Raw genomic sequence first — 25,567 nt, forward strand, 5'->3', positions numbered from 1 at the left:
TAGACCAAAAGTGCAACATCTGGATTGGATTTATATGTGGGATTTTGCAATGTTCTTAATGAGTGTGGGTGAGGGTTTGGCCACAATTGCTGCACCACCTACATTGACTCTCTTAGTTTATTTGTAATATATGTAATATTGCAGAAGTTTCTTTCTGGAGTCCACCTCACCATTTGCATTTGAGTGTTCATAGAAATTAGCTGGATTTAAAGAGCCCTGAAAATATTGAGACTTCACATAGCTGCAATTGATTTTCCATCATTGTCGAAACAGACAAACTATGGTTAATGTTAACTCTGGTTGGAAACAAGCCAGATTCAAGCCATGGTTTAGCATGACACCCGAACCATTATGAGAAGACTTGACTTGTCCTTCTTTGAGACAACTGGAGTGATTGGGCAGCAAAACTAAAGTTGACAGAACAAAGCTGAACAGGTTCTTCCTAATAACTCATTGCTTCTTGGGTGGTTACAAATACTTCTTTCTTATTTTGGCCATGAAATTCAAGGTAGCTGCCCATATGGATGGCAATTATTGCCTCTTGAGGGAGTGGGTGGCAGCTGTGGAGATATTGCATTTGCTCTTAGAGAAAACTTTCCAGAGATCTTTATGTATCATAACTCTACCAAAATTGTCTTTTAAAGCACACACACACAGAGAGAGATTCCCCCCCCCATGTCTTTTAAAATGATTTCCTGTGCTAGGAAGCTTAAGTGTGCAGAATACTAAAAAGCTCAACTCCTCCAGCTACTCATTCATTATTTTTAACAATCAACTGCAGCTATTGATTTTTGTTGTTGTTTGTGTGTTTGTTTCTTACTTAAGGAAAAAATACGCCAGCTCAGAGACTCTATTATCAGAAAAAGACCAGAGGAGGAAAGCACGTATGGTAAATTACATTTAACTAGCATTTCAATAAGCTGCAGAAGGGAACTGTATATATATATTTTTTCAAGGCCTGAACCAAAGACTAGTGAAGCCCATGGAAAGATTTTGATAGGCTTCTCTATAGTTTTGTGACAATTTGTCAAATGCGGAGACCTGCCTTCCCATAGAAGAACACGAAATGATTCATAATAGTAATTATGAGCAGCTGTGTGGAATGCCAAAATTATAGGCGATGGAATCAAGAAACGTGTTTTGAACAGCAATTCAGTATTTTTGGACCAGGAAATCCTCTGTTTATACCAGGGATGCTCAAAGTTTGAATCAGGCCTCCCTAACAAGTTATAGAGAGTTGTCAGGGGCCGAACAATCCCTGCCCTGAACTACTCCAGTTTGTGTCTTAGTTGCCACAACTCATCAACAAAAACCAAGCACTACAGAAAGGTTGGCAGAAACATGGAGAGGGCTGGAGGGCAGCTTTCTATGGTTGCTCCCAGACAGGAGAAGGAATAGCAGTGATCACTTTAGAGGTGATTCACAGTACTCTGTATCCCTCGCCTTCTTTAGTCCGGCGTTGGTAAGAGACTGTGAAAGAATACACTCTGCATTTTTCAACATGAAAAGTGTTTGTTTTCTTTCCATGGGAAGGGCATTTGTATGCCTGTGGGACCTTTCTCTTACCCGGCCTTCCACTAGAAAGAGTTTAACTTTGTTTCCATTTCAAGCTGAACTTAACTAGTTCACACTTTCTGAAAGAATATGAGAACCAAAACACAGCCATCCTTTGAAAGCCACACATCTCCGAATTTTGCAATGCAGTTCTCCAGCCAAGCAATGTGTACAAAAACGCACATACTAGTGCAAAGCATGCATATAAGTGTACGTATTAGCGAACATAATGTACCAAAAAGCATTACATTATGGGAAACTGCATTCAAATTGGGGGGAACTGCATACAAAAAAATGTACATATTAGAATCCACACAAAAATGCTGATAAATGTTCATGAGGACTTTTTTAAAAAAACAAATTTTCAAGCTGATGTAGAAGTGTGGAGAACTTGATTTAAAATTAGGGAAAAGGAGAAAGTGAGAGAAACCAAAATGGATATATTGGCCCAATCCCGATACACCAACTTCCACTTTCAGGGCCAAACTAGTGTAGATAAGACCACAGTGCAGGGATGCAGAGCCCTCTAAGTATCATTGGACACCAATTCCCATCATCCCCATCCGGCAGGGCTAATGATCAGGGATGACAGGAGCTGAAGGACTGCAGGCTCCTCATCCCTGGAATAATGGAAAAAAATATGAAATTCTGAGGTAGATCTATGCTCACAATTCTATGAATGCAGATCAAATGGCACTTGGGGAAAGACTGGACTAAAAAAAACCACATGACCAGTTGTTGTAACCACATTTTGGCTTACTTTTCTTCCTAACAGACAAAATCACCATTATTCACCATCCAGGTGGTAAGTTCCAATACCTTTACCTCATAAATCATGCCTACAGCCAGTCTACAAGGTGCCTCCTGAATAGGCATCTACTGAATAGTATTTTTTTGGTTAAAAAAAAAATAGATGTGGTGCTGGTACTCACTTTTCTGGTGACTACCATCACAAGAAAGCAGTTTGTTTGTTTGTTTGTTTGTTTGTTTGTTTGTTTGTTTGTTTGAGCGCTGATCCAAAGATTTTCCACCCACCTCCATTTTGCCAAATTTGAGATGGGTAAAGTTTGATAAAGTGTGGTACATAACCTTAGTAAACTTCAGGTTGTGGGGGCATACCAGGAAAGGTCATTGGACATCTTCTTCCTTCTCTTTCTCTCATTCGTTTACCCATCATTGCAAATTAATTGAGCTCTTCCCTCCAGCAATGCACTCTTGGAATGATATGGTGTCATTTGTTAATTAAAAATAAAAAGGGGAGGAGAACAGGCAGCAGGTCTGGGGTCTAATGCAAATGTCCCTGTGAACCACCCTCTAACAAAGCTGGCATTCAGGTGTCCCTTCCATGGCAAAGAGCTCAACAACTAGGGTACCACAACTAAGGTAGCCTTGGGGCTGTTCTTTTGTCAGCAGAGGTGCTCAGAAGAGGGCACCTTCAGGAGATCTCTTTTCATAGGAAAAGATATATGGGAGGAAGCCTTCCTTCAAGTAGACAAGGCCCATATTATGTAAGGCTTTAAACCTTGTGTATGCTAAACTCTTATCTTAATTGGATTGCCTGCTGTAAGACAAATATATCAGTACCAAACAGCTCCAAACCAGCTTGACGCTAAAAGTTGCAAGCCTTTTCTTATTTTGATAGTTCCCGTGGCGAGACGAAAAGCAAGTCTTAGTGCTGAAGGCATTGTGTACACCCATCCGTTTCCAAAGCAGGTATGTATCAAGATTTCCCCAAAATTGTGTGTTTTAGTTCTGAAGTTAAATTTCAGAAGTGCTGATTCTGAAGCATATGTTTCCCCATATCAATTGTTAAGTGATAATATGTTGGAATGAATGTCCTACAGTCAATTAGGAACTGCTGGAAATAAATGCCATCCTGATGTCGGACCTCAAAACATCATTCTGTGCCCCCACGTACCATTTACTGTATAGCTTCAATGGCCTATTCCATATGAGCATTTATTGCAGAATTTGTTGTTTAGTCGTCTTAGTCATGTTCGCCTCTCCGTGTCTCAGTGAACCAGAGCATGCCTTGGAAACTCTCACTTTCTTCTCAAAGCTTCTCCTTTTTTTTAAGTCCATGGAATTTTCTTGGCAAAGTACTGCAGTGGTTTGCCAGTTCCTTCTCCAGGTGGATCACATTTAGTCTATACTCTCGGCTATGACCTGTCCATCTTGGGTAGCTCATAGCACGATGTAGCTCATAGCTTCTTAGAGTTACTCAAGCCTCTTTGCCATGACAAGGCAGTGATCCATGAAGGGGTATTGCAGAATGGCCACACTTAAATCCTATGATGATATGAAGAAAGCACTCCCCTCTTGTGCTTTCCTTGTCCAGGTCCCCACCCCACTCTTCTAAAGCAATTAAATTTAATGTCATAGCATCATTACGGAGAAAGGAGGATAGGCAGCTTCCACCCAGCAACCATTTAGAGATGCTCAAGTAGTAGCAGTAAGCTTTAACGTCCTCCAAATTTTGCCCCTGCCCCTGAAATGTGGTGGTGGGTTTTGTCCCACAGCTTTTTTACCCACACCCCCATGCTCCAAAATTGGAGAGGTGTGTTCCATGTTGCTTGGCAGTCCCATTCTGGACCACTTCTGTAAGCTTTTCAAAGGCAGACCCACATAGGAAATCCAACAGTAACAAGTCACTGGGGCATATGCCAGATGCTTGTTTGGTTTTAAATTTTTATTTAAAAGTTTATTATGCCAATAGCTACCACTTCCAGATCCTTAACGGTGTTCATGAACAGCATGTGTTGTTTCAGACTCTGCTTTGAAACCCACCAGGGAAAGAGCAGGCGTCTCCTGATAACAGAGGTAATGGCATATATACAACACACTTTGCAAACGGACATCGCTTAACTCCCTATGCTTCTTTGGTTCATTTTCATTAATATACCAGCTTCTTCCCTTTACTTTATTTAACGCTTGCTGGATATTTGAAATGTTTAAGGCAGGGGCAAGGCAGAAGATCAGAGCGATTTTCAGTAGACTTCTTTTATTATTTTACTTTGTATTTCAGACTTCTAAGCCACGCCGCAGCCAGAAGTTATCAAAACAGGGTACAGTAAGATAACCAAGACAGACAAAATGAGAAAGAGAACACAGTTCTCTGGCTCCAAATTATTTAGCAATAAAACGGTTCCCCTTCCCTAATTGGATGGTTGAAACAAAGAAAAGCTAAGTTCTCCCTCCGCTGCTATAGGCAGTAAGCCTGTGGATGCTATTTGCTGGGGGTGACAAGTGGGGCGGGTGATGTTGCAGGCAGTTCCTGCTTTGGGGCTTCTCATGGCATCTGGTTGGCCACTGTGAGGACAGGAGGCTGGACTAGACAAGCCATTGGACTAATCCAGCAGATGGGCTCCTCTTATTTTCTTACATAAAGAATGCCCGGGGTAAACCCAGAGGTGGAATTTTGTGTGAAAAAGGAACATGGGCTCAGTTTTGCTACTGAAAGGAAATTTGCTTGGTGGTGGTATTTAGGTAATATAACTGAAAGGTATATGAGCCAGTGTACTGTAACCTGATTCAATAAAGGAAAATAGGCTTCTGCAAAAATTACAGTGGTACCTCGGGTTAAGAACTTAATTTGTTCTGGAGGTCCGTTTTTAACCTGAAACTGTTCTTAACCTGAAGCACCACTTTAGCTAATGGGGCCTCCAGCTGCCGCCGCGCCATTGCTGCGCAATTTCTGTTCTCATCCTGAATCAAAGTTCTTAACCCGGGGTAATATTCCTGGGTTAGCGGAGTCTGTAACCTGAAACATCTGTAACCTGAAGCGTCTGTAACCTGAGGTACCACTGTACTAGCTGCTTTAGGGGCATTATAGTGCATGTGTGGGTGTCAGTGTCCTTTTACATGGCTGTATTTACAGCCCACCAATGGGTTAAACTGTATTGTCTTCCAGAATTTCAAAGGTTTGGAATTCTGAGAATGGCTGAAACATTAATTAACTATCTGATCAGTGCAGGATGCATTAGCTGTCATTTAAAAGCTGTGCCTTACATATCTTAGCTACCATTGTCTTCCCCTCCAGCAAAAATTTTCCCGTGGTCTTCTTAATGAGGATGACCTTCTTACTTGGGGTATCTCATTATTCCATTCTGCAGGAATTCTTCTTCCTTTTTAAAATAGCTTTCTCCTCCCTGCCACTGTACATTGCATCAAAGGGGTGTTGTATGAAATTATTAGTCCTGCTACCTGCGTCTCATTTTCTAATTATTTCTTTTCTACATTCATTATTCCATCAGGTAAACATCCCGAGAGATATAAGTTATTAGATTTGACCGCGCAAGGGAGAAAATATGGAAGTTGTATGCTGGGTGCATTTTAGAAGTTTATGCTGGGTGCTTCTTTGCTACAGATTTTGAGCTGTCAGTTGACAGCCTTATATTTAAAAGTCTAGATATTTTGCATCACCATATTTATCTGTGTTTCTAATGCTAACCCCAAAGAATCAGCAACAGTTTAAGGGTGCTTCCAAAGGACCTATTTATTCTGCCTTCATTCTGATTTGTGTGCCGGAAGATTAAGCAACATTCTCGCCTGAATAAACATTTGTTCTACTTTGTCTGCATGGAGGTGAGATGGCTTGGTATGAGAGCAACTGCTATCCCACACTCTCCAGGACATTTTACCACCACATCCATTATCACAAAAAGTCCAGTTGTTTGAGGAAGCAGGTTTGTTGCACAAGACCACCCCATCAGCTATAATTGTGCAATTAGAAATTCCTGGTATGTGATTGCATCCCACTCCAAAATAGCAATAGTGTAGAACCTGAGAACACATCCCATGCTCTGAGTTTATGTCACAGAGCATAATATTATATGTACAACAGTACATATAATAAAGAATATAATATGCATTTTGGGGTATTTTTAGCAGAACCTAGTGGGGAAATCTCACTTCTCATCAGCTTAAAGGAGCAAGACAGGAATTAGAAATCCATGCAGACAAACTTGCCATTGAGGTTTTCAGCAAATTCTATTACTGAGTGGGGGTGGGGAGCTAAGCATTGAAAGCTGTCCAAGAAGTCTTTTGTTTTATTCTTATATGCTGGCCTGGTAACAGTTTGTCCAGTAATTGTGTCTTTTTCACCATTCTCTTTAGAGCAGGTTGTTGGACCCCTTGCAGCGATCATTCTGCATCACCAAGAGATGATCCTTCTTTCAGCAAACTCTGCTGCACTAAGTTGAGCCTTGAAGACTGGATAAGCAAAAGTCCCCACCCAACAGGCCTCCTTTTCAAATGTTCCTCTTGCCTTTGTTTCGGTGGATTCTGCAAACAACTTAACAGGGGCAAAACAAATGCTGTTTTCATTCTGCTGGGGAACTTCCAGCCCTCAGGCCTCTTGAGGCTTGCCAGGCACCCCCCACTTAGCCAACAGGGCACTTTCGGCCAAGCCACACCCACCTAACCTACACCTTACACCATATAAGGCATGGGGAGTGGAGCAGGTAGAACCCTGCTTCAGACAAAAGGGAGTTTGCAGGCACCACCAATCAGCTGATCAGCAGCGCCTGCAAAGCCCGATGCAAAGTCCTCTATAATATAGCGCTTTGAAAGGAGCTTCCAAGGTCCTCAGAAACCTATTTCAAAGTGCTTTCTTGCACAATGCTTTCCAAAGTGATCGTAAGTTATTGGACAAATTGTACAATCTGAGCTCTTAAAAACAGCAAAAACCTTTGTCACCAATAAGTTCAGAGGCGGAACTTTTTTTAATGGTTCACTGCTTGTAATTGTCATATGATTGCTGCCACCCCATCATATCCCACCAGAACTTAAGTGTTAAATGACCTTACTGGTAACTGCCTAACTGTCCTGATACATGCTGCAACATGGCTTCTATTTCAAGCAAGAGAAATGAGAGACGTGTCAATTAAAATTGTGGGAAAATGATTGCTTGTACATAAGAGCATGAGCAGAGTTCTTATTATTGCAGAGTGATTTTACAGCACGAGATATTGCTAAGAGCATGATGAGCACGTGAACACCTCATGCTAGACTAATGATTGGCTCACGTAGCATAACACTCTCTTTGTCTGTGTGGGCAAGGGCAAGGTTGCATTCCTTTGATTGTTACTTTTGAGTACCAGGCAGAACAAGCGCAGTGCTGGAGGAGGGAGGATGATTTATTTCTTACTGCACACAATAAACGTTACGGCGGTAGCCAAAGCTTTTTCTTCAAGTCATCTTGGTGTGAGACTGATTTTCTTACTGATGTCGAGCTGGATTCTCGACATAAAATGAACAGGTCAGGGAATAAGGCACGAGAGCTTTGCCACTGTCAGCATTTTGTATACATTTTTCCAATTGTTTCATGTGCATTTCATTTCTGTATATTGCAATGTGCCCTCAATGACAAAGAATAAGTAAGTATACATGAAACTGAATAAATGATCGGCCCTGCTGTTGACAAAGCACTGTAATAATTCCTTTCATTTCCCATTTTTACGGGGGTGAATGCTGTTGTTTCTGTAGCCAAAATGGCTGCACCCATGCACAGGAAGGAGGTGTCAGCAGCACCTGGGAACTTTAAGGTCTGCAGAAGCACGTTGACTCTCAAAAAAAGAAAAGAGGGTCCAAAAACTATCCCTACTGCTCCCAAAATACATGAACTACAGAGTTTATACAGTGCATGTGAGCATGCACACTGAAGCTGTCAAACCAGTGTCCAGCCAGCCTGTCCCAACCTCATCTCCTTTCCCCCACCTCCCCTACACATGGTTACACCCTTCAAAGTTCTTCCAGCTGAGTAAGGGTGCTTCTGAAAGCACATATCTCATCAGCTGGCCTGCTCTGCGCCTTCAAATCTCTTCTCAGATGGAGTCAGGTCAGCTCTGTGACTCTAAAGACTCTAAACATCAAGCCTGTGGGCCAAACATTGTCCATTTGGAGTTCCAATTTGGCCCAAGATGTTTTCCCCCTGTCAATCAAGTGGTGTCCTCAGACATCTCTTTTCAATGTTTTGGGTCTTTGGCACCTTGCTAGATCAAGATTGAGCTTTCCACTGCTAGCAATTGAGCCTAAGTACTTGTTCGCCAAGGGACATGGGTGGCGCTGTGGGTTAAACCACAGAGCCTAGGGCTTGTCGATCAGAAAGTTGGTGGTTCGAATCCCCGCGACGGGGTGAGCTCCCGTTGCTCGGTCCCTCTCCTGCCAACCTAACAGTTCGAAAGCACGTCAAAGTGAAAGTAGATAAATAGGTACCGCTCCGGTGGGAAGGTAAACGGCGTTTCCGTGCGCTGCTCTGGTTCGCCAGAAGCGGCTTAGTCATGCTGGCCACATGACCCGGAAGCTGCACGCCGGCTCCCTCGGCCAATAAAGCGAGATGAGCGCTGCAACCCCAGAGTCGGCCACGACTGGACCTAATGTTCAGGGGTCCCTTTACCTTTACCTTTACTTGTTCGCCAAGTACTCAGTCACATCTCTGAAAAAGACTTTGCCAACAGGCAAATGTTGATCTATGCCTTCCAAGTGCCCTCTTTTCTAGTAAGAAGTGGGCTTTCCCACTGTAGACAAGTGCCCCCCCTCCAACAACATTTTGTTGCGGGGCCTCATTTATTTATTCAAAATGGTAATTTGTGGCACCTTACAGGAATATCTCCCATTCACCAAGAGGAATGATTACAGTCTAATTTTAGCTCTTTCCCCCCTAAGAACATCCAACTGCATCTTTGTACATTGCATTTGCATGTAAATCAGCACTAATTATCGACACCTATTAGCATGATTACAAAATACAATGTTTACATAGAGTATTTGGATTTCAGTGTTTGTTTAATAGGATTCCCAGGATAAACAAAGTGCTGAATTCTACAGGTGCAGCCTCCATTTTATTTACTAAGTAGTCCCCCTATGTTCAGTGATGTTTGCTCCCAAAAAAGATGCCTTGGTTATGCACATGGAATCCAAGTAAGACCAGCAAAGGCAAGAAACTGATATAAACCAAGCTCAGTTTAAGTTAACACACACACCATTTAAGTACAGTGCAATGTAGTTGGACTAGGAACTGGGAGACCAGGGTTCAAATCCTCACCCCGTCATGAAACTCTCTTGGTGACCTTAGGCCAGTCACAGTTTCTCAGCCTCAGGGTTGTTGCGAGAATAAAATAGGGAGAAGCATGAATATACCTTTGAGCTTCATGGGGAAACACTAGGATACAAATGTGATAATAAAAGAAAGAAACAAGTTCATTTTTAACTTCTAGCTTTAATTTATTATAAGTGACCTTGCAAATTGACATTGCTTGAATTAGGGAAGGGTGACTCTCCTATATGCATTCGTATGCGCACCTTTACCCTAGTATATGCATTTTCTTCACATTATTTGACTGGAGAACTACATTACAAAATTCAGAGAAGTTCAACTTTAAAGGGATAGCGGTCCTTCGCTATTCGTATTATATAACAACAACAAAATATACTGCCTTGTTATTTACAGAAATGAGCATTCAGTTCTGGGGAAAAGGCAGGATATTTATTAATTTATTATTATTATTATTATTATTATTATTATTATTATTATTATTATTAAATACACAAAGCAAATCTTGTGCTCTGTGAGAACAGGATGCTGGACTAGGTGGGACATTGCCCTGATAGAGCAGTGCTCTTCTTATTTGCTTTATGCCAACCATGCATTGTCAGGGAGTGTGCTTAGAATGGACACCATCTGTCAGGAGTATGTGCAGGAGCCAGGCCCTGTGACCAGTAGGGCTTTGCAGGACCGGGGCCATCCTAGGTTTGTACTGGAGAGGCAAGGCGCGGCCACACAGGTGAGGCCGCTTGGTAACTCACTGCACCTGGTGGCAAGAGCCAGGAAGGGATATAAGGTCAGCATTTCCCTTCAGCTCTTTGACACAGCAACACATTTCCTGCCTTGATCGATCGCCCGTAGACCAGACCGTGACATCATCTTTGAAGGGATAGGCTCACGCTTTGTGTTCCCACTTGCCCCTCCTTGCCTTCATGCTAAAGACCTGAAGAGGGCTTTTGTGAAAGCACGTCTCAGATATGGGACAACTGACAACCCAGGTTGGTAAACTCAGATTGTACACCAATTCTAATTTAAAAGCAATTTCACAACTGCATAGCTGGCTGAACTGCTATGCACAAGGATTTTGTTCAAAGAATAACCCTGCCTCCTTTCTTGAGAGAAAGCTTGAAAGAAACCAAGACATTTCCCTCCAATCATTTCCTTTCTTCTTTTTTAATTGGAGAAAACAAACCCAGCTTTTCAATAAGATGGGTAGGCCTCCTGGTTGTTTACACGTCATTGGAGAGCTCTCAGTGAACCGTTCAATAGTCCAAATCAGTGATTCACTGTCTGTTGTTGGTTAACTAAATACCACAGTATGTTTTCCCTTCCTCGACTGGATAACAAATGTGAGCACTTTCCCAATGACACACATGGGTCAATAAGTATCTAGTTACATGAATAAAAATTTACCATCCTCTACCTGCCAAGCCGAAATCGACTTTCTAACATAGTTGGAGGTTTCCAATCTCTTGTTTGAAGTATTTGTGAAAATGTTTATTGGGAGTCCATGTGTCCTACTTTACAGAGGATGGCCCTCTATATGAAGGGTTGTCTAGCCTAAGTCCAGGAGGAAAAGTAGAGATCTTATAACTGCCCATTAATACTTAGCACCAAGGCAGCAGAATAAGGCAGACTGGTCATAGTCTGCCCCACTGTGATGAGATTATATTTCCATTTAAATCGCAGTAGTTTTTCAAAATCTGCATCAAAGTCAGCAGGTGCACATTTTGTGTAAATCAATTTCGACCTCTTGTTTTGGTGATGCATTTCCACCTTTTTGCTAATATGTAAGTGAAAACCCTAGTTCTATAGTTCAAGGATATATACAGTCATACCTTGGAGGTCAAACGGAATCCATTCCAGAGGTCCGTTCATCTTCCAAAACATTTGGAAACCAAAGCGCAGCTTCTGATTTGCTGCAGGAAGCTCCTGCAGTCAATCAGAAGCCGCGGAAGCCACACTGAACATTCAGCTTCCGAAAATCGTTCAAAAACCAGAACACTCACTCCTGGGTTTTGATCATTCGGGAGCTGATTTGCTCGGGAGCAAAGGCGTTTGAGATCCAAGCTACGACTGTACATGCCAAAGGAAAGGTCTTTGTTTTATTCTGATTATAAATATATTATTGTGTAGGGGTACAACCTTTAATCAGTTAATTTAGATGAAGGTTAAAGGCCTTTTTGTTGACTAAGAAGATATGCCTTTGGGCAACATTGTTTTTAAAACATGTATATTGTTTGTAATATAACTGCTAGAGTTGGGCACCATCTTGGAAGAGTCATTGCCCTTTTACTTTCACACAGAGGCAGTACCTGTTCTAAAATTAAGTATGCATCATCTCCAATCAGTAGATGGGCCTAAACATTTCCTTACTAGATAATTAGTAATTGCAGAACCATCTTACCCATAGGTGCTAGGGGTGTGGAGCACCTGGGCGCTGGGCTTTCGGGGGCACCAGACCGAGAGTCCGGGCCTGAGAGTTGAGTCCAGGGAAGAGCCTGCCCATCAGTCAGAGCTGTTAGAATATTCTGTTCCACCTTAAAAGGAACAGGCATGATTGTTGTGTGTCACATGCCTGTTTACACTCCAGCACAGCACAGCTTGCTGGGAACTTCCGTTTCTGTATAGCTTTTGCTTATGCTTCTTGTTCTTGGACATGAAGGAGAGCAGACATGTTTTCTTTGTCCTGATCTATGCTGAATAAACAGCTTGTAAATATGCTTTGCATATGCCTCTGTCCACCCTTCTGTCGCAAAGAGTTTGTTTTCTCTGCTGGCTTGCGTGCTCAGCTTCTGAAAGGCTTCTGAAGCTCTGAGTCACAGATTGATGCAGAACCAAGGACCAGAGTTCGACCGGCAACCAGCCGGTGGCCTGCAACAGCTGGGGGCCTGCCAGTTGCCCCCGTTCCCTTGGACGCATCTCAACAAGAGCGCTGCGGTGGGCTCTTCAGCTGCAGGCGGCTCTGCGCCATGAGTTCAGGGGCAACCGAGCCAGCGAGACGCTGAGGTGGCCGTCCGGCTCTGCCCTCCTGCGTGCCTGGGACTGGGCACCCCAGCACCACATATGCTTAAGACAGACCTGAGTAACAGTATGTGTGTTTCTGGAGTGCCAGCCTGAACAAAAACATTTAGGCTGGCCAATCTGCCAGCTTTGTTTGTCTGATGCACACTTGCAGCATCAGTTGAAGTTGATGCTACAGCATTTGTATCACTACAACAGGATTAAATAACAATTATATTATTAGATAATAAGTTCCAATAGTGCTCATAAGTGCTGTTTCTAGATTCAGGTGGGTAGCCGTGTTGGTCTGGCGCAGTAAAAATAAATTTAAAAAATTAAAAAATTGTCCAGAAGCACCTTAGAGACCAACTAAGTTTGTTCTAGGTATAAGCTTTTGTGTATTTGTTAAGTCTTGTTTATTAGGCATTGTTGGGAAAGGAGGCCAAAACTGTTGACCTATTTGAAGGCTTTGGTTCTTAATGACTTACCTCTTCACACTTGGTGGCTTTTTATACATTCAAACATTATTTGTTAATTTTTGTAATTTCATCATTACATCACTATGTGACTTCTGATTGGGTGGGATTTCCCAAATGACTGTTGCTGGGGTGGAAATGGCAGAGAGAGAAAGAGGGGAGTTGGGAAGCTCAGCAGATGGGAGAATAGTGGCAGTAAACAGACTCATAAAGTGAACATAAAGTATTTAGGGCAAAATAGTTAAGGGGAACAAAAATACTACTTTTGCTCTCAAATAAAAATGGGCAATCATTCAGTGTACTTGTAGCTGTTACTAGAAAGTGCAATTGCTTGTGTCTCCAGGCACTACTTGACCATTTCTGCCATGTACCTCAAAATGTATGGCTGGAGTTCCCACACTGAGCAATGTTGGTATATGCTGAATGGCTCGACCAATCACGAATCTAGTGTACTTTATTATGGCCCATTTCCTCCCAATGCTATGCTATCTGAGCCACTTATTTTATCACAGGGCTACAAACCTTGATGTAAACCACTGGTGCATCTGAAGACGGATGTCGGGAAGGAGATTTCTGCCTTGACAGAAAACACAGGGTGATGAGTCTGTTACTGATGGTCTTTGGGGGAGCATTAATAACAACAGAGAGCCACCACAGCACAGCTTTCACCTTTAATTTATTGTGGCCAGCAGTCAAGGTTGCTTCTCGCAGCAAAGCTGCACAGAAGGGTTGTAAACTCAGGAGTTCCGCTGGTACACCAAAGAGGAAGCAAATTGTCCTCCCAGCCATTTCAACAGGGCCAGCTGCAGCACTGGGCAGAGTTAGGTGCTGCCTCAGCCTGCTGGTCCTAGGGGTTAGGGGTTGTGGAGGCCACAGTTGTGTGTGCCATGTGCTATCTGCTCTGCCATCTCCTAAACTAACCTACTGCCTTTGGGTGTAATGAACAGCACTCCCCCATCACCGGCATTCTGTATGTGAATAGTGGGGGGGGAGGAGGTTAGATTTCTCTCAATTTCTTATTTTTCCAAACTTCAGTTCAGTTCTACATATTTTCATCTCTTAATAGAAAGAGCTGTTTGACTGCGGACTAGACTTCCTTAGGAGCAGGTGTGTGCTCCAAGACTGGGTGCATTTAACCAGAGGCTGGAGCATCTGCTAGGCATGCCAAGACCATATAACACCGGTCCTGAAAGACCTACATTGGCTCCCAGTACGTTTTCAAGCACAATTCAAAGTGTTGGTGCTGACCTTTAAAGCCCTAAACGGCCTCAGCCCAGTATATCTGAAGGAGTGTCTCCACCCGCATCCTTCAACCCGGACACTGAGTTCCAGTGCCGAGGGCCTTTTGGCGATTCCCTCCCTGCGAGAAGTAAGGTTACAGAGAACCCTCTCAGTAGTGGTACCCGCCCTGTGGAACGGCCTCCCATTAAATGTCAAGGAAACAAACAACTACAGTCATACCTTGGGTTACAGACGCTTCAGGTTGCGTGTTTTCGGGTTACAGACACGCCAAAACCCAGAAGTACCAGAACAGATTACTTCCGGATTTCGGCGCTCACGCATGCGCAGAAGCGCTGAATTGCAACCCGTGTGTGCACAGACGCAGCGGTGTGGGTTGCGAACGTGCCTCCCGCACAGATCACGTTTGCAACCCGAGCGTCCACTGTATCTGACTTTGCATGATGCATCTTGCATTGCAGATCTTGTACTGGCTTACCCTAGATGACCTCTACCAAGATTCTATCCCACTCAAAAAGTCTGTTCTTCTATGGGGATTCTTTAAGTCATTACCATGCTTAGCACAATATACGGACAGTCTTCCTCTGATTACTGACCCTTATGAGCATCCTTTATAACCTTTAGATAGAATATATCCAGGGTGCCAATGCTATGCGTAAGCATGAACCTACTAAAATTCAGAACAAAAGAAAGTAAACTTTTAAAACAGAATTCCCCACAGTATTGGCATTTCAAAGGAGACCTACACACGCTATGAAAAATAAAATCATTAAGCTTAGCCTGAGGAGCTGAATGCAAATGAGTTCCTTAGAAACCTTGTTGATAGCCCAGAACATCCTTCAATAAGCCGCAGGTCTACTCTGTCATATCCACAAGCCAATAATTACTACTTTAATCTAAAACTTGCAGACTCTTTGGGGCCTGATGCTAGGAAGGCAAAAGTCCCTCGACAGGAGAGTAAGAGCCTCCTTGTAGGACAAATTATCCTCTTCCTTCTTCCAAAACAAAATTCCTTCTGAGCAAAGCTCGCATTTATCTCGTTGTGAGGTAGATGGTTTTTCAGAGTGGATAGTAGGAATGCTTAAAGAGTGAAATCATACAGCTCAGAAGCTAACTTTTCAAAAGTGCTATTGGGACACCGGTCTATTTAGGTCCCAAACTTATGTACAGTGCCATCCAAACCCAAGATCCCTGAAGAACAGAAAGTTTGGATCAGGCAGATCTTGGGCTGTCCCAGCTGAACTGGGATTACACTGGCATAGCTCCCTAATCTTAGTTTAGTCAGGACTGAGATGGCAGATCTTAAATTTATGAAATTTACACAGGCATAAGTTCCCAAACAACTGGTGCTCTGGGGGCATGGTGGGGGCAGGATGAATCAATGAGAGACTTACACCTATTCCAAACCACTTTCATTTCCGTCACATGCCCCCACATTGGCTGATGGAAAAGGAAGGTGATTTTGCTTGGTCCAAGTGGAAAGGAGAGCTCACGGGGGACGATTCTCTGCCATCACGAGCATCTGCAGTACAAAAACCTTCACATGAACAGCTGAAATCCTGTGCAACATAAGTAACCCATCATCTGTATGCTTTCACACATACAGCTAAATGTGCAAAGCTTCCTTAATATTCAGCCCCTGTAATCATGACCAATGGCCATGGATGAAAAGAATTGTATTTCAGCAACATCTGGAGGACAAAAAAGTTTCCCATCCCTGAGGTAGATGTTCATTATGAACTGACCCTGCTCCCATGTTCTTTCAATACCTGAGCACTATTTCTGAATAAGGCTCTTTTAAAAACATAGAAACATACCTGCACTTAGAGTTTATCCATACTTCCTGTTGTCCCACTGCTTTCCCCTGTGGAAAAGCACTCTTTAGTGCTCAATAGGAGCTAATGGCAACTTGGGTTTCCTCTGGATTGACATTCGCTCCGATTTAGCACTACAGAGAGGGTTTTCACTGAGAAAGGATGGGGGGGACTGCTCGGGCCACTGCCTGGAAAGCATAGGTCAAGCAGAAAACCATTTGGACCCATGCTTTTTAGGCATGAGTCAAAAAAAATAGTGGACAAGCCCTTACAAGTTATAACCACCAGGTATTGGAGTGCAAAAGTGAATTTTAAGAGTACAGTGGTACCTCAGTTTACGAACTTAATCCATTCCTGAAGTCTATTCTTAAACTGAGGAGCACTTTCCCTAATGAAGTCTCCCGCTGCCAGTGCCCTTCCACCATTTGGCTTCTGTTCATAGACCAAGGTAAAGTTCGCAAACCGGAACACTACTTCTGGCTTTGTGGAGTTCGTAAACCAAATACTGTAGTTTGCAAACAGGACTGTTCATAAACCAAGGTACCAGTGTATTGCGAAAGGCAAGAGAAAAGCAAGATGGGGGGATGTGACTGCTGCTTTTAAGTAGAATGCATTCACATTAAGCCACAGTTAGTTTTTAACAATGGTCTAATCTAATGTAGGGTTGCAATAATTCAAACAGTGAAAATCCAGACAGAAAAGTTATTGAGTTCTTATGGCGAACGTAAATGCCAACTGAGCCAGTATGTCTGAAGTGAGTGAACAGTCCTACTGTTATAACAGCAGAGTTAATCCTACCATGATTCTCAAGAGGGATGGTCTGACTGCCATAATAATAATAATAATAATAATAATAATAATAATAATAAGAGCCACACCATGAAGTGTGGCTGTTGAAATATTGGTTGTCAGCATTGGAGCAATAGCAGAAGTTCAACTGAATCAATAGCACTTTGCCAGTCTATGCAGAAAAGGCTAGTACTGCAATGCCACAACAAGTCAGAAAAGGAGCCCCAAATTATGTCCTTAAACAGGATAGCAACAAAATCTGCATTCTCTATAATAATCAAATGAACAACGGATGGCAGTTCCAGAGAAAAGGAAGCATCCTGCCTGGACCAATATGGAATATTGTTGCAAACTACAGTGTTTGGGCAGCAAAAGCAAGTTTTTTTTCCAAAGAAGCTTTGTTCCTATTGGTTACGGAAATAAATGCACAATAAGGGGGTCTCTTTCAAGCGCTCCATAGAAATCCATGAAAAGTTCAAACTACAGCTCTGCTTTGTTGCAGCTCTGCTTATGATAATCGCGAGCACTCTGAGGCCAGCCAAGAAATAACAGGCAATTTTATATAACCTACTAAGGGGCCTTTATTTCCCTAATGTCAACCTTGGAGTGCAAAATTGGAGGCCGCAGCCTGTCTCTTTTCAGGAGCACTTTGTAGAGGGGTCCGCAGCGTCGCGCCCAGTTACAGACTGCATCAACTTCATTGACAAATTTCTTTTCCTTTGAAGCAGTAATCAGCCCCTGGATGTGCTAAGATAAGATCATGCAGCTAATCCAAAGCCTATGAAAAACCCACAGAGGCTGGAGCAGTTAGCCACACAGTTCCCACTTACTGCAAACTGTACATGGCATAGGCATTGTACCTGGTGCACTGACTGTTTTATGATTTGAAGTGATGTCTATATTGTGATTCGTTCGCTATTTAAAAAATTGGGTTTTGTCCCAGAGGCAAATTAAACCAATTTATTACCTCTCCATAACTATTTCCAGAACGATTCAGTTCTGCTGTTTTGCAGAGTATATAATAGAATCTCTTTAACTATTAAGCGTCAGCATTTTTTATACATTCTCTGTTCCCTCCTAATATAAATGAATATATATATATATATATATGGGACGGGGGCATTTGGAATTTGCTTCAGTTCAGATTTCAGAAACCCCCTAATTTGCACTTCCTGAAAGAATATGCAAATCTAAGCACAATTATCCTTTGATATTCTTTCGGAACATGCAAATTAGGCAAGTTCAGCCTTAAATGCAAAAGTGAATCAAAGTTCTCTCACACCCCTACCTGTCACACAAGGTGGGCAGACCATTTCAGCTCAGCAATGTACCAATTCTTAAAGATCTATCAGTTGAAAAGACACCAATCCAAGGCATGTAAGAAACTGAATCAATTGGGTATGAAGCTGGATAAACCTGTAAGAAGTCATAGTTGCCCTATTTCAAAATATGAAAAACTGGACACAAACGTTGCTTTTCTTTATTCAAAATCTGAAAAAATGAAGTTTTTGAGCTATTTTTAAGGAAATTTGCCAAAATATAGACTTCCAACATGGGTTGCCATGCATCTGGATGTTCTGGATGTTTCAGCTATTTTCGTCCAGACTCTGTTTTCGACTGCCGTATTCCAGGTATAGCCGAGAAATTCTGGACATATGGCAGCCCTATAGTACTGTAGTTTCTTAGAGGTTTGCACCTGTAATCTATGTAGGCAGAAATGTCTATATGTTACATTTTCCAGGCAGCCATAGAGCCTTCCTATAATTCTTCATATAGTGACTGAGCTTCACTAGACCTTTACCAGCTATGTAGATCTTGTCTGTAGTATCCCATGGGTTTGGGAAGGGTGCTTGCCATATGGGAAAACCTTGCAACGAGTCTACCCTATTTTATTCTTATTTTTACTTAAAAATATTTATATACCACTATATCATTAGAAATATATAGCTCAAAGTGGTTTACAGCAATAAAACATTTTATTGTAAGACTAATGCAAGGAAGCAGCAGGAAAACTGATATTTACAACACATCAGCAACTCAGAATAGCAGATGGAATGATTTCGTCAATATTCCCACACTGCTGGGGGTTAGACTAGATGGCCCTTAGGGTCCCTTCAGACTCAACAATTCTAGGATTCTATGACTTGCCAGTACACAAGCAAGACTAATGTTCTAATTAGTTCTCTTTGCGCTGTGGAGGAAACCACACCCAGAGATTATCATTTAAAACCTTAATCATTAAGGCTTCCAACAAATTATAAAACCACAGTAAACCATCAAATTTTAAAACCTTTCCCATACAGGGCTGCTTTCGTGTGTCCTCTGAAAGGAGTGTGTTCCCCAGGGTAGGTGCAACTGCCAAGAAGGCCCTCCACCTGTTCACAAGGGGGTGCAGTATGAAGGGGGGGGAGATCTCCCCCGGGTGCCCAAACGTCTTACTTTACAGCAGACCTCTGTTTTATTTGAAGGTGTCTGCCATTTGATAGCTGTCCAGTCCAAGTCTGGTTTACACATCTGGAACAATACAAAGGGAGAATAGGAGCCATGAAGTTGCCCATTCCAGTCAGGAGCACCAGGCCAGCAGACTGAGCAGGCACGCAAGCCGGCTGGTGTCTTCCCCACTATGATGAGACGTATTGTATTTCTATTTTAATTATAGCAATTATTTCCAAATTTGCATTTATACATATAATTTATCCCGTGCAAATTTCGGGCAAATTGGTGTTCTCTTTTGTCCTTGTTTGTTTGTTTGTTTGTTTGGGAGGATGCAAACTTCTTCTTTTTTTGGCAATGCAAAACTGGCCGCTCTAGCTGACTGAGCATTGCAAGGCAGTGCATAGATCACAAGAACGTGCCTTACCCTGATCCATCTCTAGCTCATTTGGTAGTGATGTATGGAAGTGAGAGCTGGACCATAAAGAAGGCTGATCGCTGAAGAATTGATGCTTTTGAATTATGGTGTTGGAGGAGACTCTTGAGAGTCCCATGGACTGCAAGAAGATCAAACCTATCCATTCTTAAGGAAATCAGCCCTGAGTGCTCACTGGAAGGACAGATCCTGAAGCTGAGGCTCCAATACTTTGGCCACCTCATGAGAAGAAAAGACTTCCAGGAAAAGACCCTGATGTTGGGAAAGATTGAGAGCACAAAGAGAAGGGGACGACAGAGGACGAGATGGTTGGACAGTGTTCTCGAAGCTACCAGCATGAGTTTGACCAAACTGCGGGAGGCAGTGGAAGACAGGAATGCCTGGCGTGCTCTGGTCCACGGGGTCACGAAGAAGCGGACACGACTAAACAACAACAGCTCATTTGGGGGTCAGCTCAAACATTCCAGCATTTCAAATAGGGGTCTCTTCCAGCCCTAATAGGAGATGCCCAGGATTGAAGTTGGGCCCCTCTAGATGGAAAACCGCCACCATTGGCTTATGGCTCTTCTCCTTTGTAAAGTGCTTGAGTACAATGTGCTTGAGTACACACCATACAATTGTATACAGCTCTTCAGTCTGCCCTCACAGTAGCTAGCTAGTCAGCAGCTATGTACCTCTGCCTCTCCCAGCACCTCACTGCTCAGTAGTGGCAGCTTCTTCCTACATGCCACATGTCCCCGTGAGCTACTGCTGTGATGGGAAAGCAGCCTAGAGAGAGAGAGCCTCAAGGATGCTCTCATCTGATACTTGCAGGCCTTTCAACATTTTAACTTTTTACTATCTTCATTTTAGTTGAAAATTAAAGGATAAAATTGAATAATGGTGTGTCTGTGGGTAGTCACGGCCCATTAACGAGGGTTTTTCTCTTTATGCGTTGTTATGAAGTTTGAATAATTGTCTTGGTGGACACTGAATGCTTAGTATGTGTTTAATTATGAAGAAGCCATCAATCATTTTCTCCTGGATCCTGTTTTGCAGCAAAGTGGTTTTAATAACTGCTATGAGTGTGCTGGCAAGTTTGTAAAAGTTTTGTTTCAATTATATATGTTTTTGTACCCTTGGTGCAAGATGCAAATTACAACTGGTGCTAGCATTCAAGTAATTATGGTTTCTGCCGTTGAGACTGTGCTGTTACATTAAATGTCTCTCCATCTTCCATCCTTTCAGCAGTGCCTCTTTAGCAGGTGAAGTCCCTCATTCCTCATTTCCCCCCACAATGTTTACCAATTTCAGGTACATACTGGGTTTCTCTTGAAAGTTGCAAACTGTAAGTAAGAGGCTTATATGCTTGGAAATGCCCTCATATACAACTCTGCAAGACTGCAGAATTCTGGAATTGTTAGTGCATAGGGACGCAGGTGGCGGTGTGGGTTAACCATAGAGCCTAGGACTTGCCGATCACAAGGTCGGCGGTTCAAATCCCCATGACGGGGTGAGCTCCTGTTGCTCAGTCCCTGCTCCTGCCAATCTAGCAGTTCGAAAGCACGTCAAAGTGCAAGTAGATAAATAGGTACCACTCCGGTGTTTCCGTGCGCTGCTCTGGTTCGCCAGAAGCGGCTTAGTCATGCTGGCCACATAACCCGGAAGCTGTCTGTAGACAAACGCTGGCTTCCTCAGCCAGTAAAGCGAGATGAGCACGCAACCCCAGAGTCAGTTATGACTGGACCCTAATGGTCAGGGGTCCCTTTACCTTATGAACATACAAAGCTGCATTATTGAGCTTTTATTGAGTTGTTGAGTTTTATTGAGTTGAGTATTATGTATACTGACTGGGAGTGGCTCTCCAAGAGTTTCAAACAGGTATTCTTAGCCCTATGTAGAGATGCTGAGGATTTAAGCTTGGACCTTCAGAGCGAAAGGTAGATGCTCTACTATCAAGTTACAAGCCTTTCTCCCTGGAGAAAGTAACCGGATAACTTGATGTGATGAAAATCTACTTCTGAACCAAAATATCACAAATGCCAAATGTTAAATGGCACATTCTGAGAAGTATTCTACTCCAGATTTGGAAGACCTTGGGAAAGATGCTTTCAGTGTGACCTTCTCACTGAACAGGCCCACCTCCTTGCCATTGTGACAACTGTCCCACTTATGGTTGCCTAGTGGAATGACTTTCCAGAATCGTTAGTGGGGAAAGCCTTCTCAAAGGGCCTTCCAGGCTTCTGGGACTAATAAACAGTCTCCAGCAGAGAAAGATGCTCCACGTTGGCCCTGGCAATGCTCGCCCCTGTCACTGTTGTCTTCACTGACAGTTTCCCCTTTCACCAAATGTAAGCTCTTGAGAAGGGTGAATTGGAGACAAATGCCCTTGAACTGGCTGCTAGCAAAAGGCTAATGATTTTGCAAGCACTCAGATGGAGAGCTTGCAAAAGCTCAATGCCTTTCATGCACCCCTACTTCTGAGCAATCATAGCTAAAGCTAAGGAATATAGCCACAGATTCATATGAGGTGCTTGGGGACATGAGAACCACTGCCCTTGAGTTGGAACCCAAGGTCAAAACCAACTCAGAGGCAGAGTGTCCATTTTAAGAAACCATCATTGCAGGGCTAGCAAAGTATTGCCCTGCAGATGGCATCTTCCTATGCCATTGACCATGTTGGCTACCACTGATGGAAGTTACAGTCCAAAACTACTGAAGGAACCCATGCTGGCTACTCCTAAAATAATACATTGTTGGGTAATAAGGAGGTGTGCCTCGTCAAATATGTAGTTTCTTTAGAACCTGGGTTGTTGTTGTTTTCAACAACAAAAACTCAACCCACAAAAACAAAACTTCCCCTCATTTTCCTATTGATTCCCCACCCCGCTACAACCCCATGTCTATCTTTCCCCTTTGGGGAAGAAGGTTATTATAAAGATGGTCACTCTGCAGCTTCAGGCATCCATTGGGCAGCTCTGCACTTTAGGTATTCTGTTGCAGTTTTGGACATTTGCCAGTCTTGCTTTTGATCTGATCTGGTCACTTAAATGTTTAATGTTACAAGACTGGCATTATGGTGGGGAACTTGGGAGGTTTTGTGACCAGGGCAGATCAGAATGCAATAGTCAGCTTGCGAGATGTTTTACTGCCTTAGGTGCACTCTGTAGAAACCCAGCTGTTCTCCTTTCTATTTTAGCCTTTTCTCTTTTATATATTGCATGTATACATTTCCCAATTAGTACTTGTGGTCATTGTTAGGTTATTGGAAATCTATTTAATAATAATAATGTTTACTGCTTTGCGTTTCTTGTTCCAAAATTTGCAGTCTCGCTGCTGAAAAAGCATTTTGTCTGCAGTGTACACCTCATCCAATTATTTTCCTCTTTCCATGCCAGTGGTTACATAGTTTCTCAGTTCAACAAGGATATAAACTATGCTGCTTTCGTACCTAGTTATGCATTTGTTTAACATATATTTAGTCCCAACACCAGTACAAAACACAGAGGCGACAGAGCGCCCCTGCCCAGACATTTTATGAGCTACTATAAACTACATGTAGTGCAATCCAGCAAAGGAGAGCTAATTGTAGAGTCATGCTTATTTTCTTTTTATTAAAAAAAATCAATTTATTAATATTATATTACTACACTTTGCAGCCAAGATCATTATACATCAAACAAGCTTGCTTGTAGAGTGCAAACCACTGGTGTGAATGTGAGTGCATAACAGCAACACTGTCACAATTGTCATCTGGGTCTCAATATAAAATAAAATATAAAATAAAATAAAATAATAATAATGGGATCTCTCTCTTGGGACCACTACATATTTCATGATACTAGTAGTGTGGATGACTACAACAGCTAGTCACTGCAGTCTGCAATGTCTTTGAAATGGACATCTATAGTTTATGTTTTGAGTTTGGAATATTAAAAGCTCAACTATAATTTACTTCCAAGCATAAATCATTAAAGTTGGGGGGAGGGTAAACTAAGGAGTAGTTTTTGCAAGATGAAAGTTTAAATGTATTGTTGCCATAAAGTATCCTCCACTAATTATCCAATTTCTTTAATGATTTGCGTGCTTTAGAACTGCTTAAAATTTTCATCAAACTTTGGTTTAAATAAATGATAGATCAAGTCAAATTGATGAAGTAAATTCACTACTAGATGCTTTTGGATGTTGAGCAATTTTTTATCCAAGACATAAAAGTAATTGTGTAATTAGGATGAAATGTATCACTTCTGTAAGGGGGTTTCTTTCTTTTAGAATGCTAAATTAATTTCTTCTTCCTCCTTTTCTTCCCATATTATTGCCTGCATTATATGTGTCTTTCCCATCCATCCCACTTCGTGGCTAACAGCAGCTTTAGGATGAAAAGGTTTAGATTGGAACTGTGATGTAAGGGGGACTGTGATGTAAGGGGAAGAATTGCATCACCTCCCAAGACAGTGGTGTCAATCCAAGTTCGACATCAGTGCAGCTACTTTTAAAGGAGAAAAGAAGATGCCAAGAGAGCCAATCAGATTGACAAATCCATACAGCTTCCTATAGCTCATGGGCTTTGTGTATGACAGTCTCCTGGTGGGTTGTGTGCTGAATCACTCAGGTCGGAAATACACTTTATACTTTTGTGGAAGGGTCATAGCTCAAGAGTAGAGCACTAGCTTTGTACGCAGGTTCAGTCCTTGGTGACTTCAGGTAGGGGTGGGAACACTGCCTGGAATACTGGAGAGAAATTGCCAGTCAGTGTAGACTAGTATATACTTGTGTTCTTCAATCTTGGTTCCCCATAAATTGCTGGATCATCCCTGAATATTTGTTGTAGTCCTGTACTGCCAGCCACAGTAGAGTTCAGTGGAGGGAGAAGCCAGCCAGCCAAGTCTCAGGGGCGTACTTGCCTGGAGGCAGAGTCCGTATACAAGGTACAGTCCAGTCCAGTCCTAAGGTCAGGAATATCTCAGTTCACATAGGCAGATGATCCAGGAGTCAAGAAAGCCAAAGGTCCAAGGTTACAAGAAGCAGCAAGATCTGGTCAGGAACGACGAATGTTGTTTCCAGCAACTGACTGAGGCTGGAAACCATGCTTAAGAAAGCTGGAGACAGCTAGTTCTCATCAAGACCAAGAAGGCTGATCAGCAGCAGGCAATGCCAATTCCTGGCCCATGACAATATTGGCTAAACTTGCTAGGAATGATTGGAGTTGTAATCCAACAATATCTGGGGACCCAAGGCTGAGGAACACTAGTGTAGACAATACAAAGCTACATGGACCAATGGTCTAACTCAGTATGAGGCAGCTTCCTATGATGGGGGTGCTGGTAGAATGGCACCTTCGCATCTAGATCTCCCCCTCTTCTCCATATAATATGTTTCCCCATCGCTGCTGAAAGTCATTGACTGCCACTGATACCAGGGCAAAATGACATGCCATCCTGGGATAAGCATTCCTTCACAGTACAGAGGAAAGGGGAAGGACTGAGCACAGCTGCCATTTTGAAACAACGCCAGTGGTTTACCTAATGTGATACCTAACAAGAAACCTGGGCCTGAGTGATAACATTACAAGCACCTGTGTTGATAGGTCTTTTATGATCGATTGGCTTAATTAAAACTGTTATTCTTACAGCTTGTTTTTACTGAGTTTCCGTGAAGGCTTACCAAACACAATAATTAAAAACCTTCCAACTTGCTAGAGGGCTTAATTGAAAATTCATTGTATCTGTTACACAATGAAAAAACTCTGGAAAGGTATTTGTATGTAGCAGAAAGTTAACATTATCTGATAAATATCGCC

The 25,567-nt window shown here is 42.5% G+C and overlaps 2 protein-coding genes across 2 annotated transcripts in view; both read left to right on the plus strand.

Annotated features, from left to right (window-relative positions):
* Window positions 1–7,375, plus strand: part of BANK1 (B cell scaffold protein with ankyrin repeats 1) — a 233,271-nt gene extending 225,896 nt beyond the window's left edge. The window contains exons 14-18 of the mRNA XM_082236941.1: window positions 826–889; window positions 2,330–2,359; window positions 3,197–3,267; window positions 4,323–4,374; window positions 6,670–7,375. Of these exons, the coding sequence (XP_082093067.1) occupies window positions 826–889; window positions 2,330–2,359; window positions 3,197–3,267; window positions 4,323–4,334 (177 nt within the window). The 3' untranslated portion in view covers window positions 4,335–4,374; window positions 6,670–7,375. The remainder of the gene's footprint in view (window positions 1–825; window positions 890–2,329; window positions 2,360–3,196; window positions 3,268–4,322; window positions 4,375–6,669) is intronic.
* Window positions 1–25,567, plus strand: part of NFKB1 (nuclear factor kappa B subunit 1) — a 237,078-nt gene that overhangs the window by 47,083 nt on the left and 164,428 nt on the right. The window lies entirely within an intron of this gene.

This window comes from Podarcis vaucheri (genome assembly GCF_965113315.1).
Source record: "Podarcis vaucheri genome assembly, chromosome: 9".
NCBI lineage: Eukaryota > Metazoa > Chordata > Lepidosauria > Squamata > Lacertidae > Podarcis > Podarcis vaucheri.